This window comes from Heptranchias perlo, chromosome 5 (assembly GCF_035084215.1).
Source record: "Heptranchias perlo isolate sHepPer1 chromosome 5, sHepPer1.hap1, whole genome shotgun sequence".
NCBI lineage: Eukaryota > Metazoa > Chordata > Chondrichthyes > Hexanchiformes > Hexanchidae > Heptranchias > Heptranchias perlo.
In genome coordinates, this window is record NC_090329.1 from 103,917,546 (window position 1) to 103,935,250 (window position 17,705).

The window sequence follows — 17,705 nt, forward strand, 5'->3', positions numbered from 1 at the left end:
ATAATAGGCCCTAGTAAATTTTTCCCCCTATATGTTTTAGCTAGTCTGTGTGTTGGGACACAAAACTTAAGTAAAACAGCACCTTTTACAGCAAGAAATATTTCAAAACTGCCCCACAAGCAATCTCATTGTACCTAAAAACTGATTTTAGTACAATAAAAAAAAAATCACCCCCAAGGTTTTCCCCATCTCTCCTGAAGCCATCAGCCCTTGTTGGGGTATGGTTCCATGGGTGCCAAGCAGTCATCCTTCGTTTGTGAATCTAGACAGCAAATGTCTTCCTCATCCCAATATTCATACATATATATTTCCAGCAGGAATTACAGAATAGTCATCAGGAAGTTTACACTGAATTTTCCTCCTCTCCAGCAGAATCGCTGAGGCAGTTGCCTCAGTTCAGACTTGCAAATTCAGCATAGAACAACAATTGAACTTGGGGTTTGCTGATCTGTAATTACTAACTGAGCCACTGTTGAAGCTCCTGCATTTTGTACATGATGTATAAATAGGCATTTAAAGTTACATTCAACATTTAAGGAAGGTCATTAGAATGCTGCATTAAATTAAATACCTGCTATGACACTCAGTTTCAAAACTTGAGTAAATTGGTAGGACACTGACAAAATCTAAATTCAAACAAAAATTGCTTTTTGTCCTCAGAAAAGAGGAGCTAGAGACTCGGGAAGAGACGAGCATTTTATTAGAAGCTGCTCAAAATAACACACAGCATCAGCACAGCTATTAAAGCAGTGAAATAAGTTCAGTATCCAGAATATTTCACAACTTGAGTCCTCTGATGATATTTAGATTGTTCAGCCAATATTTAACAAAAAAAACAGATTATGTTGCCCGGCATGTAAACACTGAGAAAATGGTGGTAGTTACTGTTGTATCATACAGGACAATCATTGAATAAGCCTGTTACTTCAGAAACTAAAGAAACAAGACTAATTGGTTCATTTCCAATGCAATGTTAAACTGAGGCTCTATCTACCTATTTGTCTGGTCATGAAGATCCCATGGCACTATTTCAAGAACAGAAAGTTCTCCCAATGTCCTGGCCAACATTCATCTCTCAACCAAAGCCACCAAAAACAGATCAGTTGATCATTCATTTCACTTGCCGTTTGTGGGACCTTATAGTGCACAAGTTGACTGCTGTGGTTGCCCACGTAACAATAGTGACTACACTTGAGAAGTAATTCATTAGCCGTGAAGTGCTTTGGGAACGTCCTGAGAACATGAAAGGCACGATGCAAATTCACATTTGCTTGTTCTTTCATAACGGTCATCTTTCCCCCCAGTTACTCCTGTAAGATAGCGCCATAACTACCACCATTTTTTTAGTGTTTACATTCTGGGCAACATAATCTGTTCTTTATTAAAAATATATTGGCGTAACAATGAGGATATCAGCAGAGGACTTGGAAGTTGTGAAATATTCTGGATACTGGGCGTTTTTGCTGTTTTGATTTAATGACTGTGCTAATACTATATCAGTATTAGCTTCAGCAGCTTACAATAACATGGGCATCATTCCCTCGGCTCCTAAGAGGACAAAAAGCAATTTTTGTTTGAAGTTAAATTTTGTCAGTGACCTGGCAATTTATTCTGGTTTCAATTGTAGCTGATACTGCCCCGATTCATTCCCTATCTAATATTTTTCTTCATTTTCTATTACACGAAAAACACATTCTCCCTTCTGACTGCTGAATGGTAGCTGGTTACGTGCTCTAACAGTGACCAAGCTTGCTCACCTTTGATGATATAAATGGAACACTCTATGTCTGCAATCCTTTTGATTCAATTTCTATAAATAAATATATAAAAAATACACGGAAGCCCTGTAGATATCAAAGCAATGAAAGGGGTTCCCCTCAGACGTAACCCACTGGGGAGATAAAATTGCTGATAAATGGCTCCTAACAGTGAAGGAATTCTAAAATGGGGGAGCAATACAGGAAACTTCGGATTGATTTGTCCCTGGGTAGGCTGCTCCTGGAGGCAGGGATCATCACATGTGCCTAATAAAACAAAATATGTTGGTTTAACTTAAAAGAAATGAAATTCTCAAGGGCAGAAACTACTGGATGCTTATCTTGAGCACAAACACACAGATATAAATTGTGCAATGAAAGCAGAAAATGGTGGAAACACTCAGCAGGTCAGGCAGCATTTGTTGAGAAAGGGCGTAGGATTAGCATTTCAGGTCTATGATCCTTCGACAGAACCAAGTGCTATAGATGAATAGCTTATAAGGAGGAATACAGCTAGGGAAAAGGGGACAGGGAGAAAAAGAAGATTAAAAGATCTGTAAAGTTACTAGGTGGAGGACAGAAGATGATTAAATGACAGAAATGCTAAAGGTGTAAGACAAAATGAGACAGTAATAAGAGAAATTAGAGAAATAAAAGATATATCCGAAACCCAAAAGGATGTGTGAATGCCTACAACAGAATAGCAAATGTGGAGGGACGCATGGAAAATCTGGCAAAACGGAGAAGGCTCCAGTGGCCCATGAGTGTGGTGGAAGAAAAAGGCAATGAAAAAAGGAAGGCAAATGGGGGGAAAGGAAGAGAAACAGGTGGAAGGAGGGGAAAGAAACCTGACAGAAAAAAATTGACAAGAGAGGAAAAAGTTTTTTGTAAAAAAAAGTGTTGCTAACTTATCAGCCAGGCTGGTTGCTGCTTGGCGAACAATGTAGTAACCCAGCAGCTAGTAGGATAATGCAATCTCTTTAACTGAAAGTCTCTTCATGATCAGAATACCTGGAATGGAAAATTCCAGCTATGCACGCTATAATGATGTACTGGAGCAGGCGTGAAGCATGGATGGGGCTATTAACAGATGGGAAATGTTCACATACAGTGCACATAAGTACTGTGACCCTTTGTAAGGAGTACACATCTTATTTTTCAGAAACAGATGCAGTTCAGCTAACATAATTAAGTAGGTTTTGCATAATCTTCTGCTTTTGCAATACAGCACAGCCAGTCCTAAAGAGCTCACACTCTCTCATGATCTATTGCAAACGTATAAAAAATGGGTTCAAGACTTCAATTCCTGAGTACCAGCAGGTAAGTTTTGTACAGTTTTTTTGAAAGAAACGTTTTCTGAAAGTAGGAAGTTTCAAAATTATAGTCCATGAAGTATACCATATTCTTTGAAAATTTTGTTCAAGAACAGTCAATTAAAGGAAGACATTTACCTACTAGAGGCTTTTTACATTACCCTCCAGTACCATGGATGAATTTTCTCATACGTGGCATTATTGGGCCCAGAAGCCTCCAAGTTTATTCTGCTGAACTCCTTCACATAAATTTTTTTTTATCAGGCAACTTTTATTTTATTGAGAAACCAAGGTGATGGTGTCTGTACTATGAGCCTTGGCCCAAGACAAAAGAGAAGACAAGATCTTTCAGGAAGTGATGATTACGTGATGCCAAGCTAGGGTTTTAAAATACTGAAAAGTTAGGGAAGATGGTGATTGCCATAGTTTGGAGGTCCTTGAAAATAATAAGTTATAGTAGATTATGCAATGTTTCTTGATTTCAACACAGTGAGGATGTAGGGAGGAGGAAGAACATGTAGGATGTCCTTTTTAGAGCTTAGAAAGGACAAGAGAGGAAAATTCAGAAGAGCAATGACCAGTGTAGTATGAATGCAATAGACAAACAAGAACACAAGAAAATCCAGAGCAACAAATAGTCATTCAGCCTGTCAAGCTTGCTTTGTCCAGAGTCCATGTATGGTTATTTTATAATAGTCTCCCCTTCTGCATCCCCATTTTAGGGAACACTAATTTCCCCGATTTTCGATGGAAAAAAAAATCAAGCAGTGTTGTTGAAGGCCTCTATAAAGCTCAATCCCACTTCTCAATTGTTATCAAACCAGCTCCTTTTTGAAGGTAACACACGAACATAGGAACAAGAGTAGGCCATTTAGCCCCTCGAGCCTGTTACGCCATTCAATTAGATCATGGCTGATCTGTATCTCAGCTCCATCTTCCCGCCCTGATTCTGTAACCTTTAATACCCTTGCCTAACAAAAATCTATCAATTTCAGTTATATTTTGGTGGTGTTAGCCTTTTATGTACTCCAGCAGGGTTAAACTTCCATGATCTTACAATTTCCACTGGCCTACTAAAAGAGGATCCTTTCATGTTATTTACCTTTACTGTTACTATATCAATTACCTTACATTTATTTATATTCACATTAAAATCCTCCCACCACCTCTACATAATTGGTTCAACTCTCTCTAAAGATAGTCAAACTCTGTTTTACTCTTTACTTGCCCACAAAGCTTTGTCTCCTCAGCAAAGTTACTACTACGATTTCCAAAACTGACCTCTATAGAATCGTACTGGTTACTTTCCTCCCCTAAGCAGGTCACTTTCCATGTATCACTACCCTCTCTCTTCTGTTAGCAAACCAGTTTTGAATCCATCTTGAGAATTTATCAACTACTGCATGAGCTTCAAGCTTCCTTACTAGGCTCATGAGGAACTTGGTCAAATGCCTTTTGAAAATTCAAATAAACGACTTCTAATGAATTACCCTCATTCACTAGCTTAGCTTCCCAGTAAAGAATTCCAGTAGGCTTGCAAGAGATGATCTATTACTTCAAAACAATGCTGACTGTTCCTCGTCATAACCATGTTCTTTAAATGTTCATTTATAGCATACCACAGAATACCCTCATGCATTTTTCCCATTACAGATGTTATGCTAACTGGCATATAATTATCATAATTGTACCTAACCCATTTTTGGATTTTGGAATTATATTTATCATCCTCCAGTCCTTGCATAGCTCTCCAGTATTTACATAGCTCTGAAAAATATCAACCAAAGCAGGCTAATTCTCTCCTTTAATTCCCTGAGGATTCTAGAATTTATCCTATTGGACCTTTCCAGTTTCTGCATAACACTGCTTGCTAACTGCTGTACATACTATTGTTTAGCCCCATTTACTATAACTAGAATTTCTCTGCAATCCTGAAAACTGATGTGATGAATCTAGTCAATATATCTACCATATCCTGATCTTCTACGGTGGTTTAACTTAATGCATCTTGAATGGACTCACTTCAATCAAACATAAATATAATTGTAAAATGTTTTTGGGTGCCTTTTGTTGTCTTCTCCAATTTGTCTCTGTACTTATGTTACTTTTTCTAATACTTTCTTCAGTTATCCCAAGTTGCCTTTTGTCAGAATCACAATTCTCTTTTTTTTAAAAAAAGTATGCGTGTTTTTAATTTTATGCTCCTTCTAAGCTCTATTAAATCACTATGGTGTAGGCCTCACTATTTTTTTTTGAACAGAATATACATTCTTTTCTCACCCTGTATAATAGCTTTAGCGCCAGTCCATTTTTTCTTCTCTTGCTATCTTAAGTCTGGCTTCTCAACTAATATTGCCCAAGACTTGTCATAGCCATAAAACCTGCTTTTCCAAAATTCTGTACAACGAACTACATAGCTGCATTTGGTCTTATCTTTGACAAAGCTGACAATTATCACTAAATGCTCATCAAGCTCTAGATTACAAACCAGCTCTGTGGATTGTTGAACATCAAACCCACAGAGTTGGACAAAAAAAATATTGATGCAAAAAGGTGTGGAGACATTGGGCCCGATCTTACCAGGCCTGCGGGTTTCCGGCGGGTTGGGTTTCGGGAGCGTGGTCAACACGCTCGGTGAAATTAGTGGGTTGCCCGCGCGATCGTAGCAGGCAATCCACTAATGGGATCCAATTACCTGCTCCTCCGGGCTCCGCACTGCTGGTCTGCGTGTCGGGCGGGCTGCGCATGCGCAGTAAGATCTGTCAGCTGGAGGCTCTCTAGTTAAAGGGGCAGTCCTCCACTGACAGATGCTGCAACCAATAGAACACATTAGAGCATGGAGCAGCCCAGGGGGAAGGCTGCTCCCAGTTATCACCAGATGGGGTGAGGAGGAGGGGGAGGACAGAGATCTTCCACCCGGCGGGCGGGAGGAAGCGGCCTGCCTCTGCCACCAGAGTATAGAGATTGCCGGAGTAGAGTTAAGAGAGAAATCAGGAGGGCAAAAAGGGGATATGAGATTGCTTTGGCAGATCAGGCAAAGGTGAATCCAAAGAGCTTCTACAAATACATAAAGGGCAAAAGGGTAACTAGGGAGAGAGTAGGGCCTCTTAAGGATCAACAAGGTCATCTATGTGCGGAACCACAAGAGATGGGTGAGATCCTGAATGAATATTTCACATCGGTATTTACGGTTGAGAAAGGCATGGATGTTAGGGAACTTGGGGAAATAAATAGTGATGTCTTGAGGAGTGTACATATTACAGAGAGGGAGGTGCTGGAAGTCTTAACGTGCATCAAGGTAGATAAATCTCCGGGACCTGATGAAATGTATCCCAGGACGTTATGGGAGCTTAGGGAGGAAATTGCGGGTCCCCTAGCAGAGATATTTGAATCATCCACCGCTACAGGTGAGGTGCCTGAAGATTGGAGGGTAGCAAATGTTGTGCCTTTGTTTAAGAAGGGCGGCAGGGAAAAGCCTGGGAACTACAGACCAGTGAGCCTGACATCTGTAGTGGGTAAGTTGTTAGAGGGTATTCTGAGGGACAGGATCTACAGGCATTTGGAGAGGCAGAGACTAATTAGGAACAGTCAGCATGGTTTTGTGAGAGGAAAATCATGTCTCACAAATTTGATTGAGTTTTTTGAAGGAGTAACCAAGAAGATAGATGAGGGCTGTGCAGTAGACGTGGTCTACATGGACTTCAGCAAAGCATTTGACAAGGTACCGCATGGTAGGTTGTTACATAAGGTTAAATCTCATGGGATCCAAGGTGAGGTAGCCAATTGGATACAAAATTGGCTTGACGACAGAAGACAGAGGGTGGTTGTCGAGGGTTGTTTTCAAACTGGATGCCTGTGTCCAGCGGTGTGCCTCAGGGATCGGTGCTGGGTCCGCTGTTATTTGTTATTTATATTAATGATTTGGATGAGAATTTAGGAGGCATGGTTAGTAAGTTTGCAGATGACACCAAGATTGGTGGCATTGTGGACAGTGAAGAAGGTTATCTAGGATTGCAACGGGATCTTGATAAATTGGGCCAGTGGGCCGATGAATGGCAGATGGAGTTTAATTTAGATAAATGTGAGGTGATGCATTTTGGTAGATCGAATCGGGCCAGGACCTACTCCGTTAATGGTAGGGCGTTGGGGAGAGTTATAGAACAAAGAGATCTAGGAGTACAGATTCATAGCTCCTTGAAAGTGGAGTCACAGGTGGATAGGGTGGTGAAGAAGGCATTCAGCATGCTTGGTTTCATTGGTCAGAACATTGAATGCAGGAGTTGGGATGTCTTGTTGAAGTTGTACAGGGCATTGGTGAGGCCACACTTGGAGTACTGTGTACAGTTCTGGTCACCCTATTATAGAAAGGATATTATTAAACTAGAAAGAGTGCAGAAAAGATTTACTAGGATGCTACCGGGACTTGATGGTTTGACTTACAGGGAGAGGTTAGACAGACTGGGACTTTTTTCCCTGGAGAGTAGGAGGTTAAGGGGTGATCTTAAAGAAGTCTATAAAATAATGAGGGGCATAGATAAGGTCGATAGTCAAAGTCTTTTCCCAAAGGTAGGGGAGTCTATAACGAGGGGGCACAGATTTAAGGTGAGAGGGGAGAGATACAAAAGGATCCAGAGGGGCAATTTTTTCACTCAAAGGGTGGTGAGTGTCTGGAACGAGCTGCCAGAGGCAGTAGTAGAGGCGGGTACAATTTTGTCTTTTAAAAAGCATTTGGACAGTTACATGGGTAAGATGGGTATCGAGGGATATGGGCCAAGTGCAGGCAATTGGGACTAGCTTAGTGGTATAAACTGGGCGACATGGACATGTTGGGCCGAAGGGCCTGTTTCCATGTTGTAACTTCTATGATTCTATGATTCTAAGAAGGCCTGGCTTGAGGTGGCAGAGGAGGTCACCTGCACCACCAACATATCGCCCACCTGCATACAGTGCAGGAGGCGCTCCACTGACCGCAGTAGGTCAGCCACAGTGAGAACACGTAGTCTTTCCCCAACACTCCGTCTGCCACAACACTGCCCCCACCCCACATCTCCTTCGGCACCGCCAACACCACTCTGTCACATCACCCCTCATACCCACTCAAACCCCATCCTCATCTTACCTGCACCTACTCACCTCGCGAGTACTCACCCCGCCACTAACATGCAACCCAATCCTCATATAATCTCATGGCTCTATCCCATACACACCCTCTCGTGCATCTCCCTCATGGCCAGCCTCATTCAACCTGCCACCACCTGTGCTGCAGCCACAGGGCATGCATCACATATGTGCAGTAGGCAGCGTAAGGCAAACGTGTCGTGAGCATGAAGGGGATGCACAAGGGTGTTTGAGGGTTTGTCATGGGTGTTACCTATATTGAATTTCAGAACAACTCACAGCACACATTATATTGGCACCACCACTGCCATGTCTCCGCGAATCCTGTCTGTTTTGTGCAATAATGCCCGCTCCTGGGTATCACTATGAGGACCCACCACTGATGCCACCCATTGTGTCACTGCAGAGTAGGTGCAGGTGTATTTGCAGGGCTCTTCCGCGCAGACGACTGAGAGACATCGGCGGTGTACCCGGCTGCACCCTGGAAGGATGCGGAGGAGAAGTTGTGGAGGGCAGTGGTGACTTTGGCAGCGACAGGTAAGCAGATGGTGCTGGGGCCAGCCAGGAGCAGCTCGGCATGAAAGAGGCTGCAGATGTCCACGACTACATGTCGAGTGAATCTGCGCCTCCGTGTGCACAGCTGCTCGGAGAGGTCCGGGGAGCTGCGCCTCGGTCTGTGGACCCTGTGGCGAGGGTAGTGCCCTCTGCGAGGCGTCTCTCTCTGCGGTAGCCCTCCCTCCTGCTGTACAGGTGAATGTGTCACAGCACTCTGTTGTGTAGCTCCCCGTGTCAGAGGTGGACGGCGTGGATGGCGAGGCTGGTGATGCTGTTCGCCCTCCGAGGGGGTCATGACTGCAGCTACGACGGCCCCCATCCGCAATATGTACATCTGAGGGGGTCCGCAAGGTAGGCACATGTCTCCGGATCCCGGGGTGAGTGTGCAGGTTGGTGACTTTGACCATCAGGAGGTGGGTGGTGGAGGCCACACTTTGTCCCAAGTGACAGAGTGGCCTCCTGCAATGGGTGAGGGTCTCCCCCACCCCCCCCCCCCCACCTGTCAAATGGACCTTTGCAGCTGCCACAGGCTGACGGCTGCAACACGTCCAGTTCAACTAGGACTGTTTCCCCCAGTGTGTGAAACAGTCCCATGTTTCTCCAAAATCACACACAGTCCCTTAATCAGGTCAGTTAATGACCTGAACAAGCGAAATAAATAACCTCAAGTGGCATCCCGCTGGCTTTAATTGCCTGCGGGATTCCCACCAGCGGGGGCTACGCACGCACCCCCGCACGTCATCGGGGAACCCGGAAGTGGGCGGGATCGTGGCGCGATCCGGTCACGTGCCTGGATATCGGGATTTTCGGGGCCCCCCCGCTGGAAACGCACAGGAAACCCGCCGGTAAAATCGAGCCCATTGTATATTGGATGACAAGCCAAACTGCCTCTAATGAGAACTAAATTGACAATCTCAATTGGAAAGACCACAGGGATGGTTGTTGTAGAAAATTAAAAGTGAAGAATGTCATCACTATTGCGGTAGGAATGTTCTTCTGAGTTTGCGGTTCTGGCACATTGTTGGCACAATGCAGAGGGTTCCTTACTTTATATCTAGTTTTTCCATGTCTGACCTTGGAGTGCTTAATGCAATCCTCACTTTTTGGAGCACAGATATTCACTAAGAAAGTTAAATCAATCTCTAATTCAGGTAGCTGGTTTGGAACAGCATATCAATCAGCACTACAGGGATAATCACAAAGTAGTGGTTCCTCATTGGATGACCAGTTTGAGTATGATAGCTTGGGCAACGTACTGGTCAAGTATGCTGGCAGGATGTTTTCCCTGGGTCATAAGAACATAAGAAATAGGAGCTGGAGTAGGCCATACGGCCCCTCGAGCCTGCTCCGCCATTCAATAAGATCATGGCCTCAACTCCACTTTCCCCCCCAATCCCCATATCCCTTGATTCCCCTAGCATCCAAAAATCTATCTATCTCAGTCTTGAATATACTCAATGACTCAGCATCCACAGCCCTATGGGGTAGAGAATTCCAAAGATTCACAACCCTCTGAGTGAAGAAATTCCTCCTCATCTCAGTCTTAAATGGCCAACCCCTTACCCTGAGACTATGCCCCCTAGTTCTAGATTCGGCAGCCAGGGGAAACAACCTCTCAGCATCTACCCTGTCAAGCCCTCTCAGAATCTTATATGTTTCAATGGGTCAGGCAGGTCCAGGTCAGTTCTCATGTAGAACCAACATTGCAGTACGTTTTGTTTTAAATGAAGCTACTCCAGAACATCTCCCAGTCAGTGACATCATGGAGTAGCCTAGCAGTAAGCAGAGTGAACTTGAGAGATCTCTGTGAAGGTGAGAAAACTTTCATTTTTAAATGTATAAGTAGATCTTTAAAATATGAAATGAATAAAAGCTTTTAACAAAATGTACTTCACCAGACTTGGCTTTTCCATAAAAATTCTTCAACTTAAAAACTATTTGAAAAATGATCCTCTTTGGATTAGAAGTTTATAGCATGGAATTTGGCAAATGTTACTCCCTCTGGAAATTCTCCCTGAAGTTGCTGGGAAAGATTTATCACTTTCAAACAGACATAGGACGATTGCAGTCTTATAGTTGACCTGAATGATATCAAGTCCGTGACAATTTATGCTGTTATTTTACTTAACGGAAATATTTAAGTACCAACAGGAGATTGGAAAATCATGGAGATAAAGAATTGCATTGTACATTCTCATACCAGGAACTACAACAACTCCTGTTAGTTAAATTAGTTATAAGGATCATGTAGAAGGCCTGTGGACAGCTGTGAGCTGGCCATTTATGAGTGGTAAAAGCACAGCTGCTAGGCTATAATATTAAGAGACTAGGGATGTGCAGAATAATATTAATGTGTTAAATAATTTGAAGAAAATGGAAGCTACAGTAGTTGACAGATGCCATAGGTCATGTAACTCTATATTTCTTCAAAAAGATAAGCTCAAACCTAGTACAGTGGAATTAAGAATGTGGTTATGAATGAGAAACTGAAAAAAAACACATTGCTGCATAACCAAAGAACTCACCAAGTGTCAGAGCTCTTACCTCTGCATTTAGATTGTCCGCCAAACGGTCCAGAAACTGGCTTTCAATCGGGTTCTGCTGAGTCAGTAAAGTTAAGTAATGACTCAGTTTCTCATGCGCAGTGATGATTGTGCCTTCACCATATTTGTCAAACTGTGGTCGTCCAGCTCTGCCGAAAATCTGCATCACATCTAAAATTCCTAGGTCAACAAAGGAGCCCCTCTTTGCATCATATATTTGAGTGCCCTGTAGAAGAACCATGGAAAGGCATTACAAATAACAAGCTAAATATACACAATTCACATTTCCTTGCTTCCATCAAAAAATTGAGTTTTCCATCAGTGCATCTTATTAAAAAAAAGCCTATTACAAAAGATTGTGTTATTATTTATAACATCCTTTAATTTTTGTTTCCTGCTGGTTTCTGTTTTATTGAATAGTTTTAATTACACAGCAAGCGCTAATGACACGTCTGATCCAACTGTCTGGAAGTAATTACTGAGGCCAATGCAGATTGGTGAAATAAAATTAGTAGGCATTACATTAACAACCCAGGGTGTTTCAATGATCATTTCAACTTGTGCATTCATTTAGCTCCATACCACTATTAATACTGCATCTGCTTTGAGTCAGCTTCCCCCAATTATACTATCAGCACTCGCAACTAATTTTACCATCTCCCTCCCCAAAAAGGAGGGGAAAATAGACAGAAAAACAAAACAAAGCTTAAAATTAATCATAAATACAAGCATTTGTTTCATAGATATTTGGTGGCAAGACTCCCTCTTTAAAATCTGATAAATCACAAAAGAAATTATGTTTTACAACTAGGTTACACAACACACATACGTACACTTACTTATTACTGTGTTTTGAAACAATGCATGAGTTGTAGGTTTGCCTCCTGAACATGGTAAAATAATAATTTCATCTTTTTGATGAATACTAGTCCTGCTGAAGGCCAGCAAAAATATTAAAACTTCATTCAATAAACCAAAATTTAATGGTGGGCTTGGAGCTTATTATAGAAAACGAGAGAAATTAAGAAAATAATTGAACAAGAATACAAGTGTCGACCCTCCACCAGTAATATCCACAACCTAAATTTTCTATTTTTGTACATTACACTTCTTAAGTATATTTAGTATGTATGTGTGTCACACTGTCCTGACATGCAGTGAAATATAATTATACTCACAGTCCTGTTAGTCTAGTGATGATGCACACTGGTTGTAATACACTATACCTTCAGGATACCTGTGCACTCTACAATTGCCCATTATAAAGTTTTTTTAAAATTAAAAAGCACTTATAAAAAAAAGTGTCCCAAAGCACATCGTAGAGGCGTAATCAGATAAAATGGATTGCAAACCAAAGCTGAAGATTTTAGAAGGGGTGATCAAAAACTTGGTTAAGGATGTGGATTTTGAGGAGGATCTTAAAAGAGGAGGAGGAGAGGGAGGTGGAGAGGCAGAGGGGTTTAGGGAGGAAACTTCAGAGTGTGAGGTCTAGATGGCTGAAGGTTCAGCCGACAATCGTATGTTGAGGGGAGGGGGATGCACAAGGCCAGAGTCAGAGGGACGGAGAGTTCTGGGGGTGTGTAGGACTGGATGAGGTTACGGAGATAGTTACAGAGCCAAGAAGGGATTTAAACATGTGGATGACAATTTTAAATAGGAAGTGTTGGAGGCCTGGAGCTGATGTAGGTTGGTAAGTACAGGAGCGATGGGTAAGCAGGACTTGGTATGGGATCAGATATGGACAGCAGAGTTTTTGGATGAGCTGAAATTCACCAAGCATAGAGGATGGGAGGCCGGATAGCAGAGCACGTAATAGTCGAGTCTGGAGGTGACAAAGATATGATGAGCATTTCAGCAGATGGGCTGAGGTGCGGCGGAGGTGAACGATGTTATGGATGGAAGTAGGCAGTCTTTGTGATGTCTTTGGATGAAAGGGATTGAATACAAAATCATAACTGAATGCAAACCACTTTTAAGAAAGGCACAAAGTTGTTATCTACAAGGAGGCAAATTTTCTTATTTCAGCTTTATCAAACATGTCCAAGTCTTATTAGGTCCTTAAAATTTATGCTTCTGTTACAAATTTGGGCCTGTTGTATTTACCTTCTCAGGGTTAATGGCACCATTTGCTCCCATAAGCATTCTGAGCATGTTCCTTTTATAGGATTTCAGTCACTCAGCTGCCTATCTACTTGCACAATAGTATAATCCAGGAGTATAACAATAATGCTCCCCGTGACCTGGACCAGATATATGTGCCTTTTGCATGTGTACTTCTTCAATCTAGTAAGTTCAGATATTCAAATCCTTTAAGAGGACAAGTTGTTAAAGGTGCAAAGAAAAGTATAAAAGGGATCCTAGGTTTTGTTGTTGTTGTTATTGTAGTTACTGTTGCTACCTCCTCTTTCTATTCCAACTGCTGACTTACCTGTAAAACCACAGTAAAGCAGATCTTGACAGCTGAGACCACCAGTCGCCAAGAACCTACAATATCAGCAGCCAAACAGCCCTTAACATTACCAGACCACTGGCAACTAGACAAACTTGGACTACCAACAAGATTCAGGACCATGACCACCAAGTAGGTGTGATCTTCTGGTCATAATGCCCTTGGGCCTATGCACAACTCAGACCTCAAAGCACAACCATTAGGCAGGCCAAACTTCCTCCATTTTCCAATCTTCCATTCACTAGGCAAGCCCAGACTCTCAACTGCCAAATAAGCTTCAGACTCCCAATTGCCAGGCAGACCCCAAACATTTTCCTTTAGTTATGAGAAAGGACCTGGACTTTGAATACTTCCCTTGAAATCCTTCCTAAATGATTTCTTTGAACCAAGTGTAAGTTTTCCCTAAGGTCTGAATATGTAAATCTAAGTTACTTCGGCCTGGAGTTTCCGCATGATTTCCACCCAGATAACAACTTAATCTGGGTGGAACCAAGTCAAATAGCGCAAAAGATCACGGAATTTTAGGCGTAAGTGAGTTACACCAATAATTACATTACGTCCAAGTATCCACAATCCTTTAAGTCCATTCAAAGAACCCTTCGCCCGAACTAGTTCCCTCCCACAAAACTGGGCCCCCAGAAAGACGAGTTTCCGCCAACTGCGCTTGTTGGGGGGGGGGGCGGGGGGGGGGGATGTTAATTGAATTGCGCCCAGATTCTTAGGTGCACAGGCACCTGTGATCACATGAATCCAGCGTTCATCAGCAGTCAATTCATCACAGACCTACCCTGCTGTTGCAGAAATCATCATTAGTAATTGATAATGAATCAGTAATCAATTTACTGTGCAAAGTTTTTAAAAGTTTGCAGGACAGAGAAGTAAATGCTGTTTACCTTGCGGTCTCCAGCCTTACTCTGAAGGGGAATTCTTTTTCCTTACCTATTATACCACCCCATCTTTGCACCTTGAGGCCCCATTGGCTCTGTTCCGGTCATGAATCAATTACGATCGATTATGCAGCTTGATTGCGCTGATTCATGGGAGATTTCACATTTGGGCTTATGCTAATGAGTTTGTGTGGAAGCTTAGGTGCAATTTCACCTCAGCCAAACGGGTGCAGTATTGGGCACATTTTGCCGATTGCACGCCTAGTGGAAACTCCAGGCCCTCGTGACCACTCATTTGCACATACCCCCTTTGGGCCTTCTACTACCAATCCACAGAATATTTCTCCACAAAATATCATCTACCTTGCTAATGAATGGGGAGGGCCTTAAGACCTCAACCTGATCAAGTGAATTGACATCCCGGGCTTAACCAAACCAGGATCACTCATGGTGACTCCTTTCTTCTCATGGGTCACCCCAACTGGCAACACATTCTACTACATTCCCCACCCATATCACATTCCCCACCCATATCCATCACCGGCATCTCCACATCATATCACAGAGCAGCAGCATTAATCTCATATCCAGGTCCCAGCTTGATCTGTCCCCTTACTCCTTTGCCTCACTGCCCTCTTCAAGCATCTCTGCTTTGTGATCAACCTACACGGTACTGTACCACCTTCACATGACTCCATTCCTACCCATCCCACTGGAACCAGATTTCCTGCATTGGTTTCTCCTCTCACACCACGCCATCATCTTCAGTGTTTCCCAAAGTTGCATCCATGGCCCTCTCCTATTCCTCATCCATAGGTTTCCCTTTGGCAATATTATCTGCAAGTATGGGGTTAGCTTTTGACGATATGTATGTCCATGATACTCAACTTTATCACTCCACCACCATCCCCTATTCCACAATTGCTGCTGTGATGTCCATTTGCCTGTCCATCATCAGGTTGTGGATGAACCAGAACTTTGCGCAGCCATCCTGCCTGGCCCCATCAAAAACTCCATACCCTAGCCCATCTTTCTGACTGCCATTCCGCAATCAACAATATTACACTTCGCATTGAATAAAGGAATAATACCATAACATTTTACAGACATAAAAATAAACAGGTGCAACTTGTGTTGGTCTATGTGAACCACAATAGTTTTAATACAACCAGATAGAAATTGGTGCTTAGTGACTTTACCTTGATGATGACAGCATGTGCGGGAAGATTGACGCCCCAGGCCAATGTAGCTGTGCAGACCAGCACTTTGATGTGTCCTCGAGAAAAGCAGTTTGCAACCAAATTCCGGTCCTGGCGCAACATTCCAGCATGGTGAATGCCAAATCCATCTGGGAACAATTCGCGTAACTGCTTATTCCGGGATTTCTGAATCTGAGGAGTTACCAAAAAAATAAGTGGTTCAGTACATTGTCAGTTTTAGCCTTGAATGTAACTAACTTTTTACTATAAGTAGTTTACTGCCACAGTAATATTTCTTATTAAAATAAAATATTCTAATTTGTGTATTAAGTCAACGAATGTCCTATAATTGACTCTTTTTGAGAAATGATAATACAACATGGCAATATTCGGTATTACAAGCCACAGCTAATACATCTGCAGACCTTGCTTCATAAAACGGATGATATGCTTTTGTCCAATCGACATGCAACATTACATTTATTAGCATAATGATTTTAATAAAGGGCACGGACATACATATGGAAAGGAGAGCTAGAAAACATTATAAAGCCCGTCTGCACCTTCCAGCCATGATACGAACTATCCAAGAAATTCCTGGTAATGTCTAATGCACCCTTTAATCCAACAACTGCCAACATGTGACAGAAGACCACTGTCACAGATATCTGTGGGAAATGTCAGATTCAAAAACTGGTGGACATTTCAGCACCATTGCTATTTTTATAGAAGATTGGGTTACTTCTGTACTTAACCGTTTCTAAGGCAGCAGTTAAATTGGACTGAATTAAAAGTTGTAACACCATCTCAGAATTCCGATGATATTCGCAAACACTCAGTGTTCACTATCCCGAGCTAGATTGTCAACTGAACTAACTTATAATACATTACAACTCAACTGTTACTGTGTGAGTGATTATATATGAAAAGAAAAAAATATGCAAATACTGGAAACCTGAAATAAAAATAGAAATTAATGGAAGTACACAGGTCAGGCAGTGTCTGTGTGGTCATGTCAGATGCTGGCTGACCTGTTGTGTATTTCCAGAAATTTCTGTTTTAGTTTGTTATTGCATATATATTCCCTTCAGTAAATCAAATTTTCTTTTTGTAGAAACACAACTGATTACATCATATGAGCCAATTTTTAGACCTCTGTTAAACATACCTTCTCACTTGAACTCTGGCCATGCATTCGTTGTAGCAAAAGCCATCAATTTTTTGGCATTTTAATTAACACAAAAAAAACAGGTCCCTGCAGCATGCAAGTACTTTGACAACGTAAGTATGTGCTAAAGGTATAGTGTTAACAGCTTTCCTACTATCTGTAACTATTATAACAAAAATAATGAATACCCATGACCAATTTCAAGGCAGCAATCTAATTGGCATTAATTTCTAGTAGTCACTGGAGATTATATTACAGTCTTATAATTGTTACTTTGTATAGGACAGCACAATTTCAGGAGGGGGGTGTGGAGAATAAACAGCCCTTTAAAAGAAAATACATTTTCTATGTTCAAACCCTTAACTTTCATCCTTTTTGAAACTGGAATTTAGTGGAAACAAATAGAATATTCTATATTACATTATCAAAGTTGCAAAGAGGTGATGCAAACATTAACAGTGGAAACTTCAACAACTAGCTGTAACACAAATGCAAAGGAACTTCACACGTGAGAGAAAGACTTGCATTGATATGGTACCTCATTATGTTCTCAGAGACGCCTCAAAGTGCATCACATAAAATGAACCACTGAAATTCAGGCAGTTATATAGAAAAACGCAACAGCCATTTTCTCCACAGTAATGAGCTGAAACACATGGAAGGCACTGTCTGTCTTATATTGGCCTGTGGAACCATATGTGGAAACATCTGAGACA

The 17,705-nt window shown here is 42.0% G+C and overlaps 1 protein-coding gene across 2 annotated transcripts in view; it reads right to left on the minus strand.

Annotated features, from left to right (window-relative positions):
- ascc3 (activating signal cointegrator 1 complex subunit 3) overlaps positions 1 to 17,705 on the minus strand; it is a 599,461-nt gene that overhangs the window by 220,206 nt on the left and 361,550 nt on the right. For both annotated transcript variants that reach the window (XM_067984949.1, XM_067984950.1), the window contains exons 15-16: positions 15,822 to 16,013; positions 11,288 to 11,512 (exon numbers count right to left, since the gene is read on the minus strand). In XM_067984949.1, the coding sequence (XP_067841050.1) occupies positions 11,288 to 11,512; positions 15,822 to 16,013 (417 nt within the window). The remainder of the gene's footprint in view (positions 1 to 11,287; positions 11,513 to 15,821; positions 16,014 to 17,705) is intronic.